Consider the following 19,114-nt stretch of genomic DNA (forward strand, 5'->3'; position numbering starts at 1 on the left):
TTGTTTCTTGTTGCACAGAGTCAAAAACACCCACCCCAAAGCCTCTACAATGTCCTGTTACAGAGCCCAGGAGCAAATTTTGATGCGTAGGCTATCTCTTCCTAGGCCCAGTCAGTAACTAACTTTAGAAGACCTCAGTGGCTCCCCCTCGACTCAGAGCCCAGGACAACATTCTCTGCTGTTTCCCTTGACAACAACCCTGAGAGTGTGGGAACTTTCCCTTTTAAATCTGTGGGAATTTTTCATTTTATCATAAGATGAAGATCATAAAATATATAATAATAAAAGCAACACTAGCAGTGATGATTAGCAAGGTGTTTAAATAGTACCAACTCATTAAAAAAATAGTTTGTTTTTGTTTACACGTTTACAAATGACACGTTTCTTAAAAAACAGCATCTCTGTCCATATATGCAAGTCGGTACACTAACTTTAGCAGCTCCTGATGTGGACAGACAGCTGAAATTGCCAATCACTCAGACAGCAGAGGGACACGCGCACCAATCCCGCCGCGCGATGATGCGCCGCGGACAGAAATAGACTCCGAGAGGCTCGAGTCGAGGCTGCAGCGCTGTGTGCTTTCCATTGGATTGCGGTGTCTTTAAACACTTTCCCCCTGATCATTTATTTTGCATTTCCACAAAATGGTCATTAAAGTCTTCCTGGCATCCTCCTCTGGATCTACGGCGGTAAGAATCTGGACAGCAAGTGTGTTATTGTTCAGTCATTCAACAGGTCACTTCTCCAAAGCGCTTTTGAATCTATCGATAGTTCAAAGAATATAAGCAGTAATCAGCGGTGGATGTATTTTAATCTCTTTTTAATAAAAGCTGGTTTAACTAAAGTCAGTTTAAATAATCCTGAGTGACCTAATAACAGTTGCAGCTCCGCCAGTTTCCTTAAATATCTCTGAGATCACATTCCGGACTGCAGCAGCTATTCCTTTAAACATGAACTTAAACAGAATTGATTTCAGCTGCTCATCAGAACCAATGTTTATTTGCTGGTATTGGTAAATGTTTTTTTTTTTTTTTTTTTTTTTTTTTTTTAAGAGATAAGTGCTAATGATCTAATCTTGTAATTTTATCATGAGCAAAAATCGAAGATACTTTGATACAATCATGTTTTAACAAGTTAGCGAGCTAGTTTAAAAACATTGCAGTAGGCCTAGTTTAGAAATGTACAGTCTGTCCCTGAACCATGTAAACTAGCATTCAAGTGAGTGTTACAACAGACCGCAATACAAAATTGTAACAAATTTTTGGATTTCAATTTATTGTGGTCATTATTTGCAATATTAGACCAAATTGTAACAGTTTTTGCACAAATATTGACTAGGTATTGATATTTTTGCACATATATAGACCAGAATGACATTTTGTTCTCATGAGGTGGCTTTATGTACAACATTGTAAATGTCAAAACGTTTAATTTCTATTTTGCACTAATTAATGCACTTCTTATATCAGAGTTTAGGGATAAGTTGTACATTTCAAAGCAATAAATAGTGCAAAAGCAAATTTATGTAAATAGTGCGAACAAGCAAAACAAAACACTGAGCTACATACATTTGTTAAAGCATAATGTGTTACACCTAGGTTGAAAAATTTCTGCATTCTGAGTGGTTTTGAAATATTGAGCTTCAGAGTTTTTGCATTCTATACTTTGTAGATAACTTTTTGTTTTCTAATAAGTCCCAAAATGTACACTTAAAATCTAAAAATGCATACATCACATAATGTAAATAAGCTGTCATATAATGTGAATAACTCAATTTTGACAAAATTGACAGCTAGAACCTTATAGTTCCAAGGTGATGATTTATTTGATCTGAAATTGTGTGTGTGTGTGTGTGTGTGTGTGTCTTACACATGGAAAATGTCAGCCTCTCTCTTTTTGTACAACGATTATGGGTCCCATAGGTACATGTTATAACCCTTGTAAGGATTTTTCTATGTGATAACTTGACATGTTCAATGCAGATATCTACTACAGTTCACATATATTTATTATCTGGAATGCGTTCTGAATTTGGAGAAATTTAGAATGTGGAGAAATTTAGAAAATGTTGTTTTGTCTTGGGATTCATGTCAGTACTCTGTTATTACCAACACCACAGATCAAAAAGAAACAGCAAGATGTTGTCGGGTTTCTTGAGGCCCTTAAAATCGATTACGCACAGCTTGACATTGCTTCAAACGAGGACAACCGGATGTGGATGAGGGAAAATGTCCCTGGAGAAAAGAAGCCCACCAATGGAATTCCTCTTCCTCCACAGATTTTCAATGAGGAGATGTATTGTGGGGTAAGGACCCGCTAGAACAGAGGTTACCAGAAAACTGCTCTTCTTAATGTTAAATCAAAATCACAATGTGAGTCACTGAAGGTTTCTTGTTAAGACAGAGCAGAAATATAGCACTAAAGTGCTGTAGTTCTAAAAACGGGAAAAGAATGATCATTTTCAAACCAAAAGAATCTTTTACATTAATTAATCTCCCAAGATGACCTACAAATTCATGTTGGAGCAGCTTTATTAAAACATTTGTAATTAGGTTATTACAATTTTGTTTAGCTTCATCATTCAGGTCTGTAAGGGATGATTCATTCTATAATAAAAATACCGTCATCATTTACACCCCTTCCCCTTAATTTTGCTCAAAACCTGTATACTTTTTTTTCTTCTTCTTTCTGTTGAACACAAAATGAGCAAAAGTTGTGTGCTGTATTTCATATCCTCTGAAAACTTAATTTTGTGTTCTGGATACACACAGGGGACTTAATTGTTTGCAGTGGAAACCACAGTATATTGAATTTAGTGAATAATGGCAAAACAATTAGACCTGTTTCACTGTAAATTATTGTATGGCTTCATAAGATTTTAAATATAGTGCAAATAAGTCTACAGCCATGTTTTATAGAAAAGAAAAAAAAACTGCATGGAGATTCTGTTTGATAGCTTCTTTTGAATTTTACTGAAATGACATGCTGTGTTGCTACCTTAATTGCTATAAAATGCTAATAATATTTTCCTAAATTGCAGGACTATGACACATTCTTTGAAGCCAAAGAGGACAACTCAGTTTATGAATTTTTGGGTCTGACACCTCCACCGGGATCTAAGGTTGTATTTCTGCGTGTTTCCTTTTCTTGGTTGACATGAACGTTAAAAAATATTTGGCCTCAGCTATCCTGTAGAAGTTTGAATGACATTATCAAAGATTGAAATAACAGAGAAAACAGAAGTAGAGTAAAAAAACTGAAAGATGTTTTTCTTCTTCTTCTTCTCAAAACTCTTTTAAATTCTTTGTCCACTTTAAAGGGATACTCCACCCCAAAATGAAAATTTTGTCATTAATCACTTACCCCCATGTCGTTCCAAACCCGTAAAAGCTTCGTTCGACTTCAGAACACAGTTTAAGATATTTTGGATGAAAACCGGGAGGCTTGTGACTGCCATAGACTGCCAAATAAAATACACTGTCAAGGTCCAGAAAAGTATGAAAAGCATCGTCAGAATACTCCATCTGCCATCAGTGATTCAATCGTAACGTTATGAAGCAATGAGAATACTTTTTGTATGAGAAGAAAACAAAAATAATGACTTTATTCAACAGTTTGTCTCCTCTGTGTCTCTCCAAATCAGCGTAGCGCCATTTTGGCGAACCTGAGCTGTACGCAGGCAGCGAACACTCTTCTGTGTCAGCCGCGCCACAAGGATACATTTTCTACATATATTTCCACTTTGATCTGAAAGAAAACAGTGCATCCTGTGTCGCGGCTGATACAGAAGAGTGTGCGCTGCCTGCGTACTGCTCAGAATCTCCAAAATATCTTAAATTGTGTTCCGAAGTCAAACAAAGCTTTTACGGGTTTGGAACGACATGGGGGTAAGTGATTAATGACAAAATTTTCATTTTGGTGTGGAGTATCCCTTTAATGTATGTAGATTAATTCACATAAATTCTCATTGAAAAATTTAATCAAATAACTGTAAATGCAATATCTCAAACTTCTTGGAATCCTCTAAAAGAAGGTAAAAAAAAAAAAAAACATTACCAGAGGGGTCTTCGGTGGTGGATGGATAAACATCAGTGAAGTGATTTTCTTGTGAGAGTGTGGTATCAGTATCGGCTGTAGAATTCTATCCATCTGTTTTCTTCCTCTCTTCATTTTAGCATTTTTTGGTGAAACTTACCCTTGCTGACAGCGATGAAATTGATTCGCCAGTGTTTTAATAAAAATCTCTCTTGGTGCAGGAGGCACAACAAGCTGAAAATGTACAAAAGCTTCATAATGGATCTGGCACAGAGGAACATCTTGATGATGACACAACAGTAATATCCGATCATTTTTTAAAAATCATATTTAACTGATATTCACTTTCAGTGCATTTCCAGACAAGTCAACTGTATGCTCCTCATCTACTTTTCCAATCGCTGGGTTTTTGTTCACCTGTCTGTTATAACCTAACTTAACACCTAGGCTATGTTTGGGTTAGTATACAGAGCATTTAACCTTAAGTTAATAAAAATACAGTTGTCCATTATAGTTCACATTGCATTAACCAATGTTAACAGATATTTTGATTAAATGTAGAAATTAACACAAACTAAGATTAATAAATATTATAGTATTGTTGGCCATAAGTGCATGTTATGTAATTAACTAATATTAAATTGATAGTTCACCCAAATTTTGTCATCATTTACTCACCCTCATGTTGTTCACAAAAGAAGATATTTTGAAGAATGATGGTAACCATAGAATGGAAGTCCAACTGTTTGGTTACCAACATTCTTCAGAATGTTTTCTTTTGTGTTCAACAGAAGAAAGTAACTCATTCGGGTTCGGAACAACATGAGGATGAGTAAATAATGATTTTTATATTTGGGTGAAATATCTTAGTATTCCATTCCAAACATAGCCTCATATAAACCTTTTTACATGTAGCATGCTGTTCCTGTTAATCCACTGCATTTGTGCTGTGTTATTAATCACATTTAATCAGGCATGCTTTCTCACTCTTTCAAACACTTACAGTAAGTTAAAAGGATTGCAATTTTGAGTTACTTTATATTTGCAATCATGTGATTACTTGTACTTACATCTATATTTTGCATATACAACTATGTAATTACAACTCTATTGCTTTAATGTTTGTTTGAGGAAAACATTTTTCTTCCAGTGTCTTGAAAGAAGAATGGATTTTTTAACATTGCAAACTGATCGATAATGTCCATTTTACATGTAGTTTGGCAACATTCCCATTGTCTAATACAACATACCCTCTTTCCTGTCTACTATTTCTCACTTTTCACCGGTGAATGTTCCTCCAGTTCATTAACTCATGCCTGTTTTCATCCTGAGGGTCCAGTTCTAAAACGAACCCACGGTGCTTTATGCCAGTGCCTTAGCAGATCCTGTACTGTCAAAACAGTTTTAATTTCTCTTTTCCTGGGATGCGCTGTTTGTTCTTCTAGAAAAAAGAACTCGTAGAGGCTGAGCAGAATGGAGATGCACACACAGAAGACGATCCAGGCAAGAAGGCAGAGACTGATGCTCAAGAAGAGAACGTTGAAGAAGAGGAACCGGCAGAAGAAGATGAAGAGAGTGTAACTGACCATTAAAAGTCCTGTTTAACCCTCATTCCTCTTCAGACATCACCTGTTTTCACATAGCAGCTCATTTGTCTTCCATATACGCTCATCCTTTGCTTCATCTATTAACCTCCAGGTTTTTTATGCAGGTTCTCTCCCATGCAACAGAAATTAACATCTAACTCTCTGCTTTTCCATCTCCTCTCTTGTAGTTTGATTCTTGCTAGTGTTGACAGTGTGACTTGCAAGATTGTTGTGCATTTTACAGTGTTCATTCAGTAAATGTGTTTTTCTGCCTGATGTAATTTGCTCATTTTAATATTTAACTTTCTTTTTGATAGAGAAATGTAGCTGAGGAGGAAGAGCAGGTAAGAAAAAACTGCTTAAACAATTCTGCATGTCTTGATCATTGTATAAAAACATAACCGTAGACAGATAGATAGATTTATAATTATGTATATTACTAGTCTGACTGAACCATTTCTTTTCTTCTGTGACTCACAGGAGGAAGGAGAAGAGGACAGGGTAAGACTGAAATCTATATTTTTTTGTCACTTAAGAAGCAATTTTAACAACATTGGCTTTAGTCTTTATATACTTCAAGAAGATTTATGTTAGTCTGTGACACCATTCATAGCAGATAAACGACTGCTTCTGGTTCATTGAACTCCAGCATGCTTTCTTTGGCAATCGAAATAAAAAAAGTGTTGCTCTTGCCCAAAAAAATGTGTGTATCACAAGGTGGAAGGACAGTTGTCTCTTTGCTCTGCCAAACAATGGAAGTCATTCATCCCAAAACACGAATTGCTTTATTTGAATTTTGTCAGTGTATTAGATGTGTTTGGAGTTGTTCAGGATTCTCATGGTCATGGAAAGCCTGGAAATATCAGAGAACTATTATGGTTAACAGGCATAGAAAAGTCATGGAAACTAATCAAATAAACAAGCACATACATACTTTTAGTGCATATTTATTATTTTGTTCTGCCTAACATTTAATAGTTATTCCTTGTTGTGAGAGTTTGTATAGAGTAGATCCTTTTTTTTTTAATTGATTATTATTATTTAAATTATTTCTCATCAAAAATTGTCAAGATGAGACTTAAAAATACAATTAACCACTTGTCAGAAAGATCATTAAAGAAAAAGCTAATGTTCACTATTCGTTGTTTCAGGTTGAGGACAATCATCTGGTCTCAGAGGTGATTCTTATTCTAGAATGAACAGATTGTAGATCTGGAGTGTGTTTAACTCTACTATTCTCTCCCATCCATTCCTTCTCATCTTCCTGACAACATTTCCATTATTATTATTATTATTTATTTTGCATCCATGTTTTTTTTTTAAAGGCTCCCATCTGTTTCTCACAATCAGTCATTTACTCAAAAGCATTTTCTTTTGGAAGGCGACTTGTCTGCATTGGGTTTTGCCTGTGTTTCATTTTCCTTCCCCCTTTTCCTTACAGGTGTGATGGATGCATTTTCTGTTTTTAAAAGCCTTTTACTTGAAAAGTTCTCCATCAAAACAGTTCTTTAGAAAAAAAAATATTGCTCGTTAACTACTTGCAGTTATTAAAATAGCAAGCAGGAAAAAAATGAATCATTAGGGTGACGCCTGTTCTGCAAAAAAAATACAAGTTCAAGATGCACTGAATTCTGTAAAATGCTTAGTCTAATAAAGGAACATAAACTAAATAGACTAAATAGGTCCTGTGGAGTAAATCACATACCACACGCACCTTTTAAATGTGCCAGTCACAGAACCGGTCACCATTAACAAAGCTTATTGATGACTTAAATCATGTTGTCATCTAATCATCATCAATAATTACGTAATCTAACAGAAGAAATATACTCTAATGGTTTATGTTGATATTAAATATCAGACACCATTCTGATATTTAATGCCCACTTATCAAAATCTAACCATAGGAAAAAAATCCTGCACTATATTGATATTTTTATTGAATGCATAGCTTTAATAAGCATAATATAGAACATGTATGTATGCTGTAGGATGTATTATGCATTCAACTTTAATAGCTGGGCAATAATGTAATTAATATTTTTGGATGGTAACAAATCAAGCAGATTTGCTATAAGTACATCCTGCTTAACGTGAGTGTACTGTATATATATGATTTTTAATCGAAGGCTTTTTCAAATCAGTATAAGTATTGAATGATACCAGATAGCACACCTGCTGTGACAGTCTGATGTGTTTTGAACACAAAGCTGGAAAGTACTGAATTCAGTTAATCCATTCTATTTGTTTTGTCCAAATTCAACAAGTTAAAAGCTTCTTTCTATCCCTTCTTCTCTCTCCCCACCTGATTTTTCCTAGGCAAAAGATGGTTTGGTGTCTGAGGTAACTTGGATTTGATGAGCAGTGTCTCTCTGTCTCTGTTGTTGTACTTGTGATTTGCATTTTTTCCCCTCACTTGGCCACTGATTTTCCTCATTCCTTCATTCTTCCTTCTAACCTCCTGTTTGACTTCTCTCCTCTAGCTGCCTCCCGCCAGCCTTTTTCTTCTCTCTCCATCTGTTTCTTCAGTTGCATGTGTCTCTTGTGTTGCTCTCTTCAGCTTTAGCTCTCACATTCCTTTCATCTCATTCAGTCTGTTCTCCCCTCTAGGAGGAAGAAGAACTCAGAGAGCTTGAGGTAGATTGATATATGTTTTTCCTTTTCTTTAAGATTTTGTCTCTGTATTGCTTCTTTTTCTTTCGCCTTTGTGTTTGTTTTTCTTCTAACTGCACAAGATATCCATTCACTGCTAGCACCTGTATTGTCGGTCCTGAAGTGTTTTGGACCAAATGTAACATACCAGAGACATAAGTGATACACTCAAGCCCATCAGTGTATCATTTATACAACATGACATAAATTTAGCTTATTTAGTACAAATCCGATTCCAAAAAAGTTGGGACACTGTACAAATTGTGAATAAAAACAGAATGCACTGATGTGGAAGTTTCAAATTTCAATATTTTATTCTGAATACAACATGGATGACATATCAAATGTTTAAACTGAGAAAATGTATCATTTTAAGGGGAAAATAAGTTGATTTTAAATTTCATGGCGTCAACACATCTCAAAAAGTTGGGATAAGGCCATGGCTTCTTTTTTGACCTATAGAGTTTTAGCCGGCAACTGCGAATGGCACGGTGGATTGTGTTCACCGACAATGTTTTCTGGAAGTATTCCTGAGCCCATGCTGTGATTTCCATTACAGTAGCATTCCTGTATGTGATGCAGTGCCGTCTAGGGGCCCGAAGATCAAGGGCATCCAGTATGGTTTTCTGGCCTTGACCCTTACACACAGAGATTGTTCCAGATTCTCTGAATCTTTGGATGATATTTTGCACTGTAGATGATGATAACTTCAAACTCTTTGCAATTTTTCCTCTGAGAAACTCCTTTCGGATATTGCTTCACTATTTTATGCCACAGCATTGGGGGAATTGGTGATCCTCTGCCCATCTTGACTTCTGAGAGACACTGCCACTGAGAGGCTCTTTTTTATACCCAATCATGTTGCCAAATGAACAATTAACTACCAAATTGGTCCTCCAGCTGTTCCTTATATGTACATTTAACTTTTCCGGCCTCTTATTGCTACCTGTCCCAACTTTTTTTGGTATGTGTAGCTCTCATTAAATCCAAAATGAGCCAATATTTGGCATGACATTTCAAAATGTCTCACTTTCAACATTTGATATGTTATCTATATTCTATTGTGAATAAAATATAAATTTATGAGATTTGTAAATTATTCCATTCCTTTTTTACTCCAAAATTTTTACAGTGTCCCAACTTTTTTGGAATCGGGTTTGTAGGATGTAGGGGTTTAAATTCAAATATGCATAATTACATGCAACTAACCCTAAAGAAACCCTAATTCTAACCCTAACCCTATAGTACATGCTGATAATTAATATTCCTCAGTACTTTAATGTACATTTATGCGGTAACAAGGACATAGTAGAAACAACATGGGGAGGGGCGGGTGGGAACTAGGGACAAGGTTCCGGAGGAGGACGGACACTTGGGAGGGGGCCGGTAGACAGACTCCAGGGGGGTACTGCAGGAGGAAGGAGGCAGGGAGGAGACAGGAAGGGCTTGGAGCAGGAGGAGCCAAGCTGGACCCAAGCCTCAGGCATAACGGCAGCCCACGGTGGATCCGATGGAGGAAAGAGCCATGGAGGAGGAATGACCACTGACTCCAGGGGGGCGACCAACGGCAGTGTGGCAGAGGTGCCCAAGGCGGAGACGGAGAGGAGAGCCGATGAGCCTGGGTGACGGGGAGGATCCGGAGGACCAAGTCGGAGCAGATGGCGCCAGCGACCGAGGCGGAGGTGGCGATCCAGATGGCCGCAGAAGAGCCGGAGCGACAGAGGACTGAGGAGGAGTCGGAGGAGTGCAGTCTTGTCATCTGAACAGTTTAAGTAGTTCTTTAGTAATTTTTAGTCATTTTAGTCATTTAGCGGACACTTTTATCCAAAGCGACTTACAAAGTAGAAGCAATCAGACCAACAAGAGAGCAAAAATATACAAGTGGTGTGACAAGTCTAAGTTAGTCTAGAACAGTGCACATAGCAAGGTCCTTTTATTGTAATATATAAATAAATTAGTCTGAATAGAATAGAATAGAATAGAATAGAATAGAATAGAATAGAATAGAATAGAATAGAATAGAAGGATCTACCAGAGAGGTAAGACTTGAACCACTGGAGTGCAGTTCTTGAGGAGTTGAAAAGCGTGAGAGAGTCAGAACAGTTGTTAATTTTGTTGTGGTAGTATGCTGTTTTAGCAGCGAAAACACTTGCAGAGAAGGAGGAGAGGAGTGACTGATATGCACTAAGGTCAGTAGACTAGACTAGAATAGAATAGACTAGAATAGAATAGGTAAGTGCTAGTATTAATTGGTCAGGTGATGGTGAAAAAGATGTGTCTTTAGATGTTTTTTGAAAATGGCTAAAGACTCAGTTGCTCAGATTGAGGTTGTTCCACTAGCTGGGAACAGTCCAGGAAAAGGTCCGTGAGAGTGATTTTGCGCCTCTTTGGGATGGCACCACGAGGAGTTGTTCACTTGCAGAACGCAAGCTTCTGAAGGAAACATAGGTCTGAACTAGCGAGTTTAAGTATATTTGTGCAGCTCCAGTGGTTGTCTTGTAGGCAAGCATCAGTACCTAGAATTTGATGCAAATGCTTATTGGAAGCCAGTGCAAACTGATAAAGAGAGGTGTGATGTGAGCTTTCTTCAGCTCATTGAAGACCACTCTGGATCAGTTGCAGAGGCTTGATAGTACATGCAGGAAGGCCTGCCAAGAGAGCATTACAATAGTCCAGAGAGAACAAGAGCTTGGACAAGGAGTTGTGCGGTCTGCTCTGTTAGGAAGGGTCTAATCTTCCTAATGCTGTATAAGGCAAACCCACAGGACCGGGCCGTTGTAGCAATATGGTCTGTGAAGCTTAACTGATCATCCATCACAACTCCAAGGTTCCTGGCTGTCCTGGAAGTAGTTATGGTTGACGAACCTAGCTGTATAGAGAGGTTGTGATGAAGTGCTGGGTTGGCTGAGACCACGAGCAGTCCTGTCTTAGCAAGGCTGAGTTAAACAATACAGCCATTCATCCAGCATGAAATGAGACAGGCTGCAATGCGAACAGTTACTGTCGGATCATCTGGTTGGAATGAGAAGTAGAGTTGAGTGTCATCAGCACAGCAATGAAAGGAAAAGCCATGCTTCTGAATGACGGATCCTAAAGATGACATGTAGATGGAGAAAAGAAGTGGTCCAAGCACTGAGCCTTGAGGAACAACAGTAGCAAGAGGTTGTGACTTAGAAACCTCACCCCTCCTAGAAACCCTGAAGGACCTACCAGAGTGTAGAGACTTGAACCACTGGAGTGCAGTTCCTGAGATGTCCATCTTCATGAGGTTGAACAGGAGGATCTGGTGGTTAACTGTGTCAAAAGCAGCAGAAAGATCCAGTGAGATGCTCTTGCCAGTCTCAGGGCTTCAGTAACTGAGAGCAGTGCAGTGTCAGTTGAGTGGCCGCTTTTGAAGCCAGATTGGTTGCTGTCCATGAGGTAGTTCTGTGCAAGAAACATACAGAGTTGCTTGAACACAACTCACTCAAGTGTCTTTGCAATGAACTGAAGAAGGGATACAGGTCTGTAGTTTTCTAAAAGTGATGGATTTAAAGAGGGTTTCTTAAGCAGTGGTGTTACCCGAGCATGCTTAAATGCTGTGGGAAATGTACCAGAGTGAAGAGAGCTGTTAATAACGTGAGTGAGCATGGGTATAACTGAAAAAGAAATGACCTGAAGTAGGTGAGTGGGGATAGGATCAAGCAGACAGGTAGTAGGATGATTGGAAAGAATAAGTTAAGAAATGTCTGCCTCCAAGAGTGGAGATAAGGAGGAGAGAGAATGAGTATTTATGGTTATAAAGTTTTTCTCAGTTTGTGGTATGCAGAATTGGTCGCTGATGGTTCTTGTTTTATTTATGAAGAATATTGCATCAGTCATCAGCAGTTGATGGGGGGGGGGTGTTGTTCAAAGAAGAGAAGAAAAGGTTTTTAAAAGCGTGAGAGAGTCAGAACAGTTGTTAATTTTGTTGTGGTAGTATGTTGTTCTAGCAGTGGAGACACTTGCAGAAAAGCAGGTCAAGAGTGACTGATATACACTAAGGTCAGTAGAGTTTTTTGATTTGCGCCACTTCCTCTCTGCAGCCCTGAGTCTAGAGCGATGCTCCCAGAGAACATCAGACAGCCAGTGGGCAGAGGAGGTGGTGCATGCTGGTCTGGATGAAAGGGGCCAAAAGTCGTCTAAGCAAGATGTTAAAGTGGAGTGCTTTGTTTAAAGCAGACTGGCAGTTCCAGTGACCAATTGGAATAGAGAGTAAACTAGTAGTGGACATAGGGACAGCATGCAGATTATTAGGATTGTGCTGCTTCCAACGTACAGTGCGTGATTTACGAGTGTTAGTAGTAATAGTAGAGATTTGAAAGCACATATTGAGTACAATTGACTAGAACAAGTATATGAGAACAAGCTGTACAAAAAGTAAAGAGAGGGGAGAAAAGCAATACTCAAGTGCCTTGTCGGTGTCATTGCTCCGTGGAGTTGTGTAGGTAGAGTCTATGGTCTTTACACTCGTCAGTCTTCACACGAGGGCTGCCGCGGTGTACTTAGCAAATATATGCTTCCCTGATTCCACGTAATTAAATTCAGCTGGCCACGCCTTACTACTTATTAAACCAAAACTGCAAAGCGTGCAAGAACAAACACGACATCAGCATGTTTACCACAGTACACACAGTAAACAAAACAATGTGTCCTAACAACGACAAGCGTGCTAAAATCTAATGAGAAAAGATACAAAACACTTACAGAATGTTCTTCTAACATATTTTTGAATTAGTATCAATCTGAAATAATTTAAGCAAATTGAACCAAACCATGTCATGTATCGAATTTCACATTTCACAACATCACATTTAGTAAAGAATTATAATCAAATCTTTGTCAGAGTAAATATTTGCACTACTTGATGTAATAACTAATAAAATGACACCTAGGCCTATATCCCGTTTCTGTAATATAGCCCAAAATCTAAAACAAACACTAACCTCAAATTAAAAATAATGTTAGCAATCAAAAATTTTACACTACAACATCAGAAGGTCATAAACATTTTACTCTTCTGTTTTTATTGAAATATTCCTAGGTATACATAATGTGCATACATTTTTTTTTACTAAATTTGGTTATACACATACACATTATCAAGAAGTTTCTAAAAAATAAATGCTACTAAGTATAAAGACAAATAATCCTGACTGCACATATGAATACTAAAGCAATCATGTTGCACAAAGATGGCACGATCAGGAAATACTGTGGACCAGATTTACTCACATCAGCCACATGAGCACTATTCTGTTTGTGAAAGCATGTGCACTAACCAGCTATGTGATTTATAAAAAAAAAAACATAACACATTATCTTTTTATTGCTCCCATTCAGTTGCAGTGTACTTTGCAGACCATCTCCATGATCATCTGCTCTCCCTTACACTCAGACATGCTGCTTAGCTCTTTACCTCTCTCTCAGTTCTCTGGATTCTTTCGTTCTTTTCACTCATCCAGTCCTTCCAGCCCTCACTTATGTTACAGGAGCAGAAATCATGGAAGTTCTATCCAGTGGCTGTCACTTTTCAGATCACATATATCCACTCAAACTCCCTTTCACTGCCCGTTCTTTTGTACCTTTAGCTCAGAGAACTTCAATCTGGGTGTAGCATAACCTTCTACCTCAGCAGCTGTTTCTGTCACTCAAATACATTGATGCATTATCTTCTGCTTTAATACTGAATTCCTTCATTGCAGGAGGAAGAGGAACAAGCTTCAGAGGTACTCTAGCATATCTTAGCTCATTTCAGCATGTTGTGGTCGGTGGAGATCGCATGTCATCAGTTGTGTTCCAGATCTTTCAGATTGAGTAGATCAGTGGTTTTCAACCAGGGGCCTCAGTACACTTACAATGGGCCCACAACATGGCTTAAAATAATTTAAAATTCCACAATAAGCTAAAATGGTTCAATCTAATTTTCTGTAGGTATTAAAGTCTTAATTTGCCCTTCCGCAATAAATCTTCCATGCATTGCAAAACATTTACGTCTTCCTTTTTTTTCCCAATACAAATGTTTAAACCTCTTTAAATCAAGATCCATTTAGTTGAGATAAAAATGCGAAATGAAGTCTTTAAAAGGCTGAACTGAAATTTAAGTGAGTTTATACTTAAAACTTAAAATATCTGTTTATGAGGTAACATGTTTTCCCTTTGCATTAAGTTGATTTTTCTTAGCCTATTGGCAGATATTTGTTCTTGTTTTAATCACAAACTCTAAACTTATTTTTTATCCGTATCACAGAAATCATGACTTCTTTATCTATTGTCATTTTGCTTCTCAAGTAATTGCCTCTTTATTTAAGAATCTTTAAACAGTTGCACTGGAAAACAGCACAAAAGAATACTGAGGAAGAACAACACTATTTTGCAGTGTGGTATGAAGTTACAGTAAAAGTTATTCCATATTCTGGTGGTTGAGAGCACAGGTATTCAAACCTTAAGCATTTTGTTTATAATGGAGTAATGGAAAAGTAATCTGTTCTAAGTTGTTTTTTCGACCTTTGAAGTGTCAAATTTTTCGACCAATTTTGTATGCCTTTAGTTAGCTGGCCAATACTCAATATTATTTAAATAAACTCAGCTTATTGTCTAAAATTACATAATGTTCACATAAATTGATACTGGTCTGCGCTTACATTCTCCCCGCGCTGCAGTGCGTCGTGCAGCTTTGCCACACCGATGCTAGTAGGTAGTTGTGAGTGCAGGTGCGAAGGAAATTAATATTTATGAGATAAACTAATATTTCACAGGTAGGTTGCAGAATTTATGTCTACACAAAAAGAAAGGTCTGTCTAGGCTCTGCCTCGGTATGGTTTATGTCAATCCATTCGTTAATCTGGCTGTTTGATGAAGAGAAAGAGATAACATAGTAGAAATAAACACGTTAAGAATCTGTAGAAATGGACGATTATTATTATTTAATTTTTTAGAACTATTTATTATGTTGTAATGTTTGGTTGACCAATCAGTGGAGAGGGGCGTTTCATTCCCGCCCACATGCAGAGATCAAATATTAATTTTCTATCCCTGAACGTAAAAACGAAAAAAAAAATGATGCCGAATTCTTGATTTTCCATTTTGTTTGAACAAATGAAAAACTAAAAAATTGTTTTTTCATTTTTTTAGATTTCAATAATAAATGAAAAAATAATTGGATGGAAGATACCCTGATTATATACTGTACACTGGATAAAAAAATATGCGTTGAAATAATTTTAATTCAGAAATTGCTTAAAATCTTAAAATAAATAATTTATTATAATGTATATATATATAATAACCTTCTATAATATAGTCTTTGAGTCAGGGAGGTTGAGAACCACTGGACTAGATACTTGCATCTGAATAAGTTTTGCCTTTATATTTGTGTCACTAAATTGCTTGATTAAACAAAAAGTCAAGCAATTTAAACTTATTGTTACAGTGTTTAAAGCTGCTGAAAATGATTAGCTTTATCAATATTACAAACAAAATGTCCCTGTTATCTGAAAGGAGTCACTGATGTAGGTGTCCTCAAGATTTTTTTTAGCTCATTCTTTCAGATTTCTTTAAAGTATCGACTTTGGCTGAGCTCTTTCTCCTAAATTGCTTAGAGAAGAATACAGAAAAAGAAAAGAAAAAACACACAAGTGAACTGACTTCCTTTAAATGGACACACGTTAGCCAATCAGAAACCTTAGATGTGGCGCTCTACCTGTCAGTCATTTTGCGTGTACAAGTATTAAGGGGGTGCGTTATGGAAAGAGAATATGTAGTGATCTAATTCACTTAACACTGGCAGAAAGCAGCAGGATGACTATACAGCAGCTTTAACTTGCTCAATCAAATACCACAAAAATAAGATACTTTTGAAATATTTTTATTGAACACTTGAAGAGTTTAAAATGTTTGCCATGGTAATTGGTGGGGCCTGTGTGTTCAATCAGAGTTGGTTTATTATTAGATGTACAACCTAACAAGTATTTGAACCTTGTTTTGTCATTTATTTGTTACTATGTTGTACTTTTAATATATATATATATATATATATATATATATATATATATATCTATATATATATATATTTCTATTAAAAGTGCACTTAGTATATTTTGGTTTGTTTGCTGGCTGATATGACAGTGTTCTTGGTTCTTGGCAACATCATTCAAATATTTTTGGTTACCAGTGTCATTATTATAATGTGCTATCCTCATGTCTGGATGGCCAAATACTGTTGGGGTTTAGGGCTTCAGTTTTATTATTTTTATGCTCTTCCTGTCTTTTTTTATGGAATTTACACACGAGGCCCAGGATGCAGAAAATGCCTTGTTCAATGTGCATCAAAGAGTTTGTTGAACTACTGTATACCAAAACAATGAATAAAACTCTTGAATTATGGAATTATGGCTAAACATGTTATACAGGAAGCATTTATGGCACATCTAGGGACAATATGTAATTAAGTGTGTGATTGCTGTCATTCACAGGAAGACTAGTGCTCTGAAGTGGAGGATTTTGGACCTGGATTTTCACACGCAGGTAATACAAGTGTTTTTTCTGTCTTCTCTGCCACTCGGTGGCGTTGTAGGATACCGTTTGGTAGAGGATAGAACACAAGCGTCCAGGACCGAAGATATCGGTTAGCCTGGTGAATCAAGGACAGTCGATTGCTCAAAAGAAAAACCCTGTCAGCAATGGCTCGCTTATGTACCTTCAATTTTATTTATCCTTAAAGATAGGCGTGTTCATTGAGTAGCCTACTATGAAAAGCTACTGCAACTTTAATAGCTTCAATCTTTATTGATACTAAGCATATTAATTAGTGAAATTCAGTGTTCAGAAATCTGGCCCTCACAGTCACTGTGAATATCCTTAGATCCACTGATATGAGTAACGTTTTTCAAAGTACTGCTGTTCATTTAACAGAAAGAAAGCAAAAATGGACTGTTTAATTCTAAGGAAATTATGACTTCAAAGATAGAAAATAAATTGACTAACATTACAAGTGGGCTCAGAACTGATTTACTGAGAGCTTAAATAGTAATACATTGTTTATAATATGGATAATTTACATCCAGCTGGTCATTGTTTTAATAAAACCATAACAGAGTGATCAGGGGTTTTTTTTATGGCCGTTAAACATTTATGGTCATTTTTTTCCAAATATATTTTTTATTTTTATGTGTTAATTATTGTTACATTTGTAGAATATTAACAATATTATTTGTATATATTTACATTACTGTAAATATATATTTATATATTTACAGTAATGCCCTGACAATGAATTCCTAGCAGGCAAGCGGGCTGAACCATAAATAAATGCATAGACATGCAGGTTGTGAAGTCATAAATATTAATTATGTATAAATAATTTAACATGCACTTTTACTGTGAATTTGATGAATTGTCTTTGTGATGTATTGATGAAATGAACAAGATGCAATATCATGACGATTAGAAAAGTTCAAAAACCTTGTAACCTTGTAATTTTAAAGTACAATGAGATGTTAATTTTGTATAATGTCTCATTACACTGTGATTTAAGGAGAAAACATGCACTTGTGAAATATTTTATTCGATGCTTATTTCTGCCGCAGTCCGTCGCAGGGTTTTATAGGTCAGTGAATAAATGCATGGATCAGCATTTGAATGTCAAGCATGATTTGCTGGTCCTGCATTAATCTTTCTGCATTGAAGGCTCTGGGTTCTGACCTGCTATAAAATAACTTTTTGTAATAAACCAAAGGTTTACGTCAGTGAATGTCGAAGGTGGCGACACATTTGTTTTGTGATTTCATAAGAACAGATAAATACATCTGAGAGCTGCGAGAGAAATTGCAGCTGTCATTTTCGGACACTAACGTCCACTCAGCAAAACATTAAAAATGACACACACTAAGGAAATGAAATGAAAATCTTCTCTCAATTGAAGATGATTTTTACGTATTAGATTTGTACACCCTGCCGCAACCTATTTCATAAAGTGCTGAGGACAAAATTGGCCGTGGTGGTGAATCACAATATAAATGATTTAAACTCTCTAAAACACATGACTTCAAGGCTTCTATTGTTATGTATATTACTATAAACATATTTTCCATGTTTTTTTTTCTGTTATTTTGTGCTTTTCATTTCAGCTTGAAGTGACACCCCACTTGCCCTGGAGCCATCAAAAATCACCCACAAATACCTTCACCGCAGCTTTGCCCAAACCAGATGTGACACCACTGCACTGCAGAATATGCACTCAGGACCCCAACTTCAAGCCCCCATGATAACTCTGCCTTTTTGAGGTTGCAAAATGCCTTTTTACACCAAAGTTGCTTGAGTTGCTTCATCTTAAGTGGCAAGTTTCAAGTGAATTTAAAAGGATGTGTTTTTCTTACTGTACATATAGAAAATAGCTTATTGTACTACTTTTAAAACTAATATTTTGTGACTTTATTCTATAGAATCCCAAATAGTTGTGCCAAACCACTCAAATGTGCCAAACTAATACTTACAAATACCTCTCTGTGTGTCTTATATTGTTCAGTAAGTACACTACCAGTCATTTTTTGGACACTTTGCCACAGTGCTAAATGCTAAAAGTAGACTGAACTTATAGGAAATTAATAGTTATGAACTTTCAGATGGTTGGAGAATAATCTCATATGTTAGCTAATTGCATATGAAATGAGGGAAGTTTTTTGTTTACTTATAATAGTAATAATTAGTGCTGTCAAACGATTAATCGCAATTAATTGCATCCAAAATAAAATATTTATATTTAATATATTTAACACATTTCTCTTAAATATATACATGCATATGTGTGTGTGTATATATATATA

General features: G+C 36.5%; 1 protein-coding gene across 24 annotated transcripts; it reads left to right on the forward strand.

The window, feature by feature from the left end:
- The first annotated feature begins 497 nt into the window (after nt 1-497).
- sh3bgr (SH3 domain binding glutamate-rich protein) lies at nt 498-19,084 on the forward strand. 24 transcript variants are annotated; one of them, XM_042739064.1, is made up of 12 exons: nt 502-689; nt 2,120-2,305; nt 3,041-3,121; nt 4,257-4,334; nt 5,481-5,612; nt 5,939-5,965; nt 6,102-6,122; nt 7,941-7,964; nt 8,232-8,258; nt 13,997-14,020; nt 16,766-16,817; nt 18,419-19,084. In XM_042739064.1, the coding sequence occupies exons 1-11, from the start codon at nt 645-647 to the stop codon at nt 16,772-16,774; spliced, it is 654 nt and encodes a 217-aa protein (XP_042594998.1). In that variant the 5' UTR covers nt 502-644; the 3' UTR covers nt 16,775-16,817; nt 18,419-19,084. The 24 variants fall into 24 exon arrangements, with proteins under 24 accessions (XP_042595007.1, XP_042594998.1, XP_042594999.1 ...); XM_042739073.1 differs by lacking the exon at nt 4,257-4,334 and having other exon boundaries at nt 498-689; XM_042739065.1 differs by lacking the exons at nt 7,941-7,964; nt 8,232-8,258 and adding an exon at nt 6,773-6,799.
- Nucleotides 19,085-19,114: the final 30 nt, after the last annotated feature.

Source organism: Cyprinus carpio, chromosome B15, assembly GCF_018340385.1.
Source record: "Cyprinus carpio isolate SPL01 chromosome B15, ASM1834038v1, whole genome shotgun sequence".
Taxonomy (NCBI): Eukaryota; Metazoa; Chordata; class Actinopteri; order Cypriniformes; family Cyprinidae; genus Cyprinus; species Cyprinus carpio.

Coding starts and splice junctions, on each gene's coding strand:
- sh3bgr (XM_042739064.1), top strand. CDS start 645: ATGGTCATTAAAGTCTTCCTGGCATCCTCCTCTGGATCTACGGCG. Junction 3,122..4,256: donor CACCTCCACCGGGATCTAAG/GTTGTATTTCTG, acceptor CTCTTGGTGCAG/GAGGCACAACAAGCTGAAAA. Junction 5,966..6,101: donor TAGCTGAGGAGGAAGAGCAG/GTAAGAAAAAAC, acceptor TGTGACTCACAG/GAGGAAGGAGAAGAGGACAG.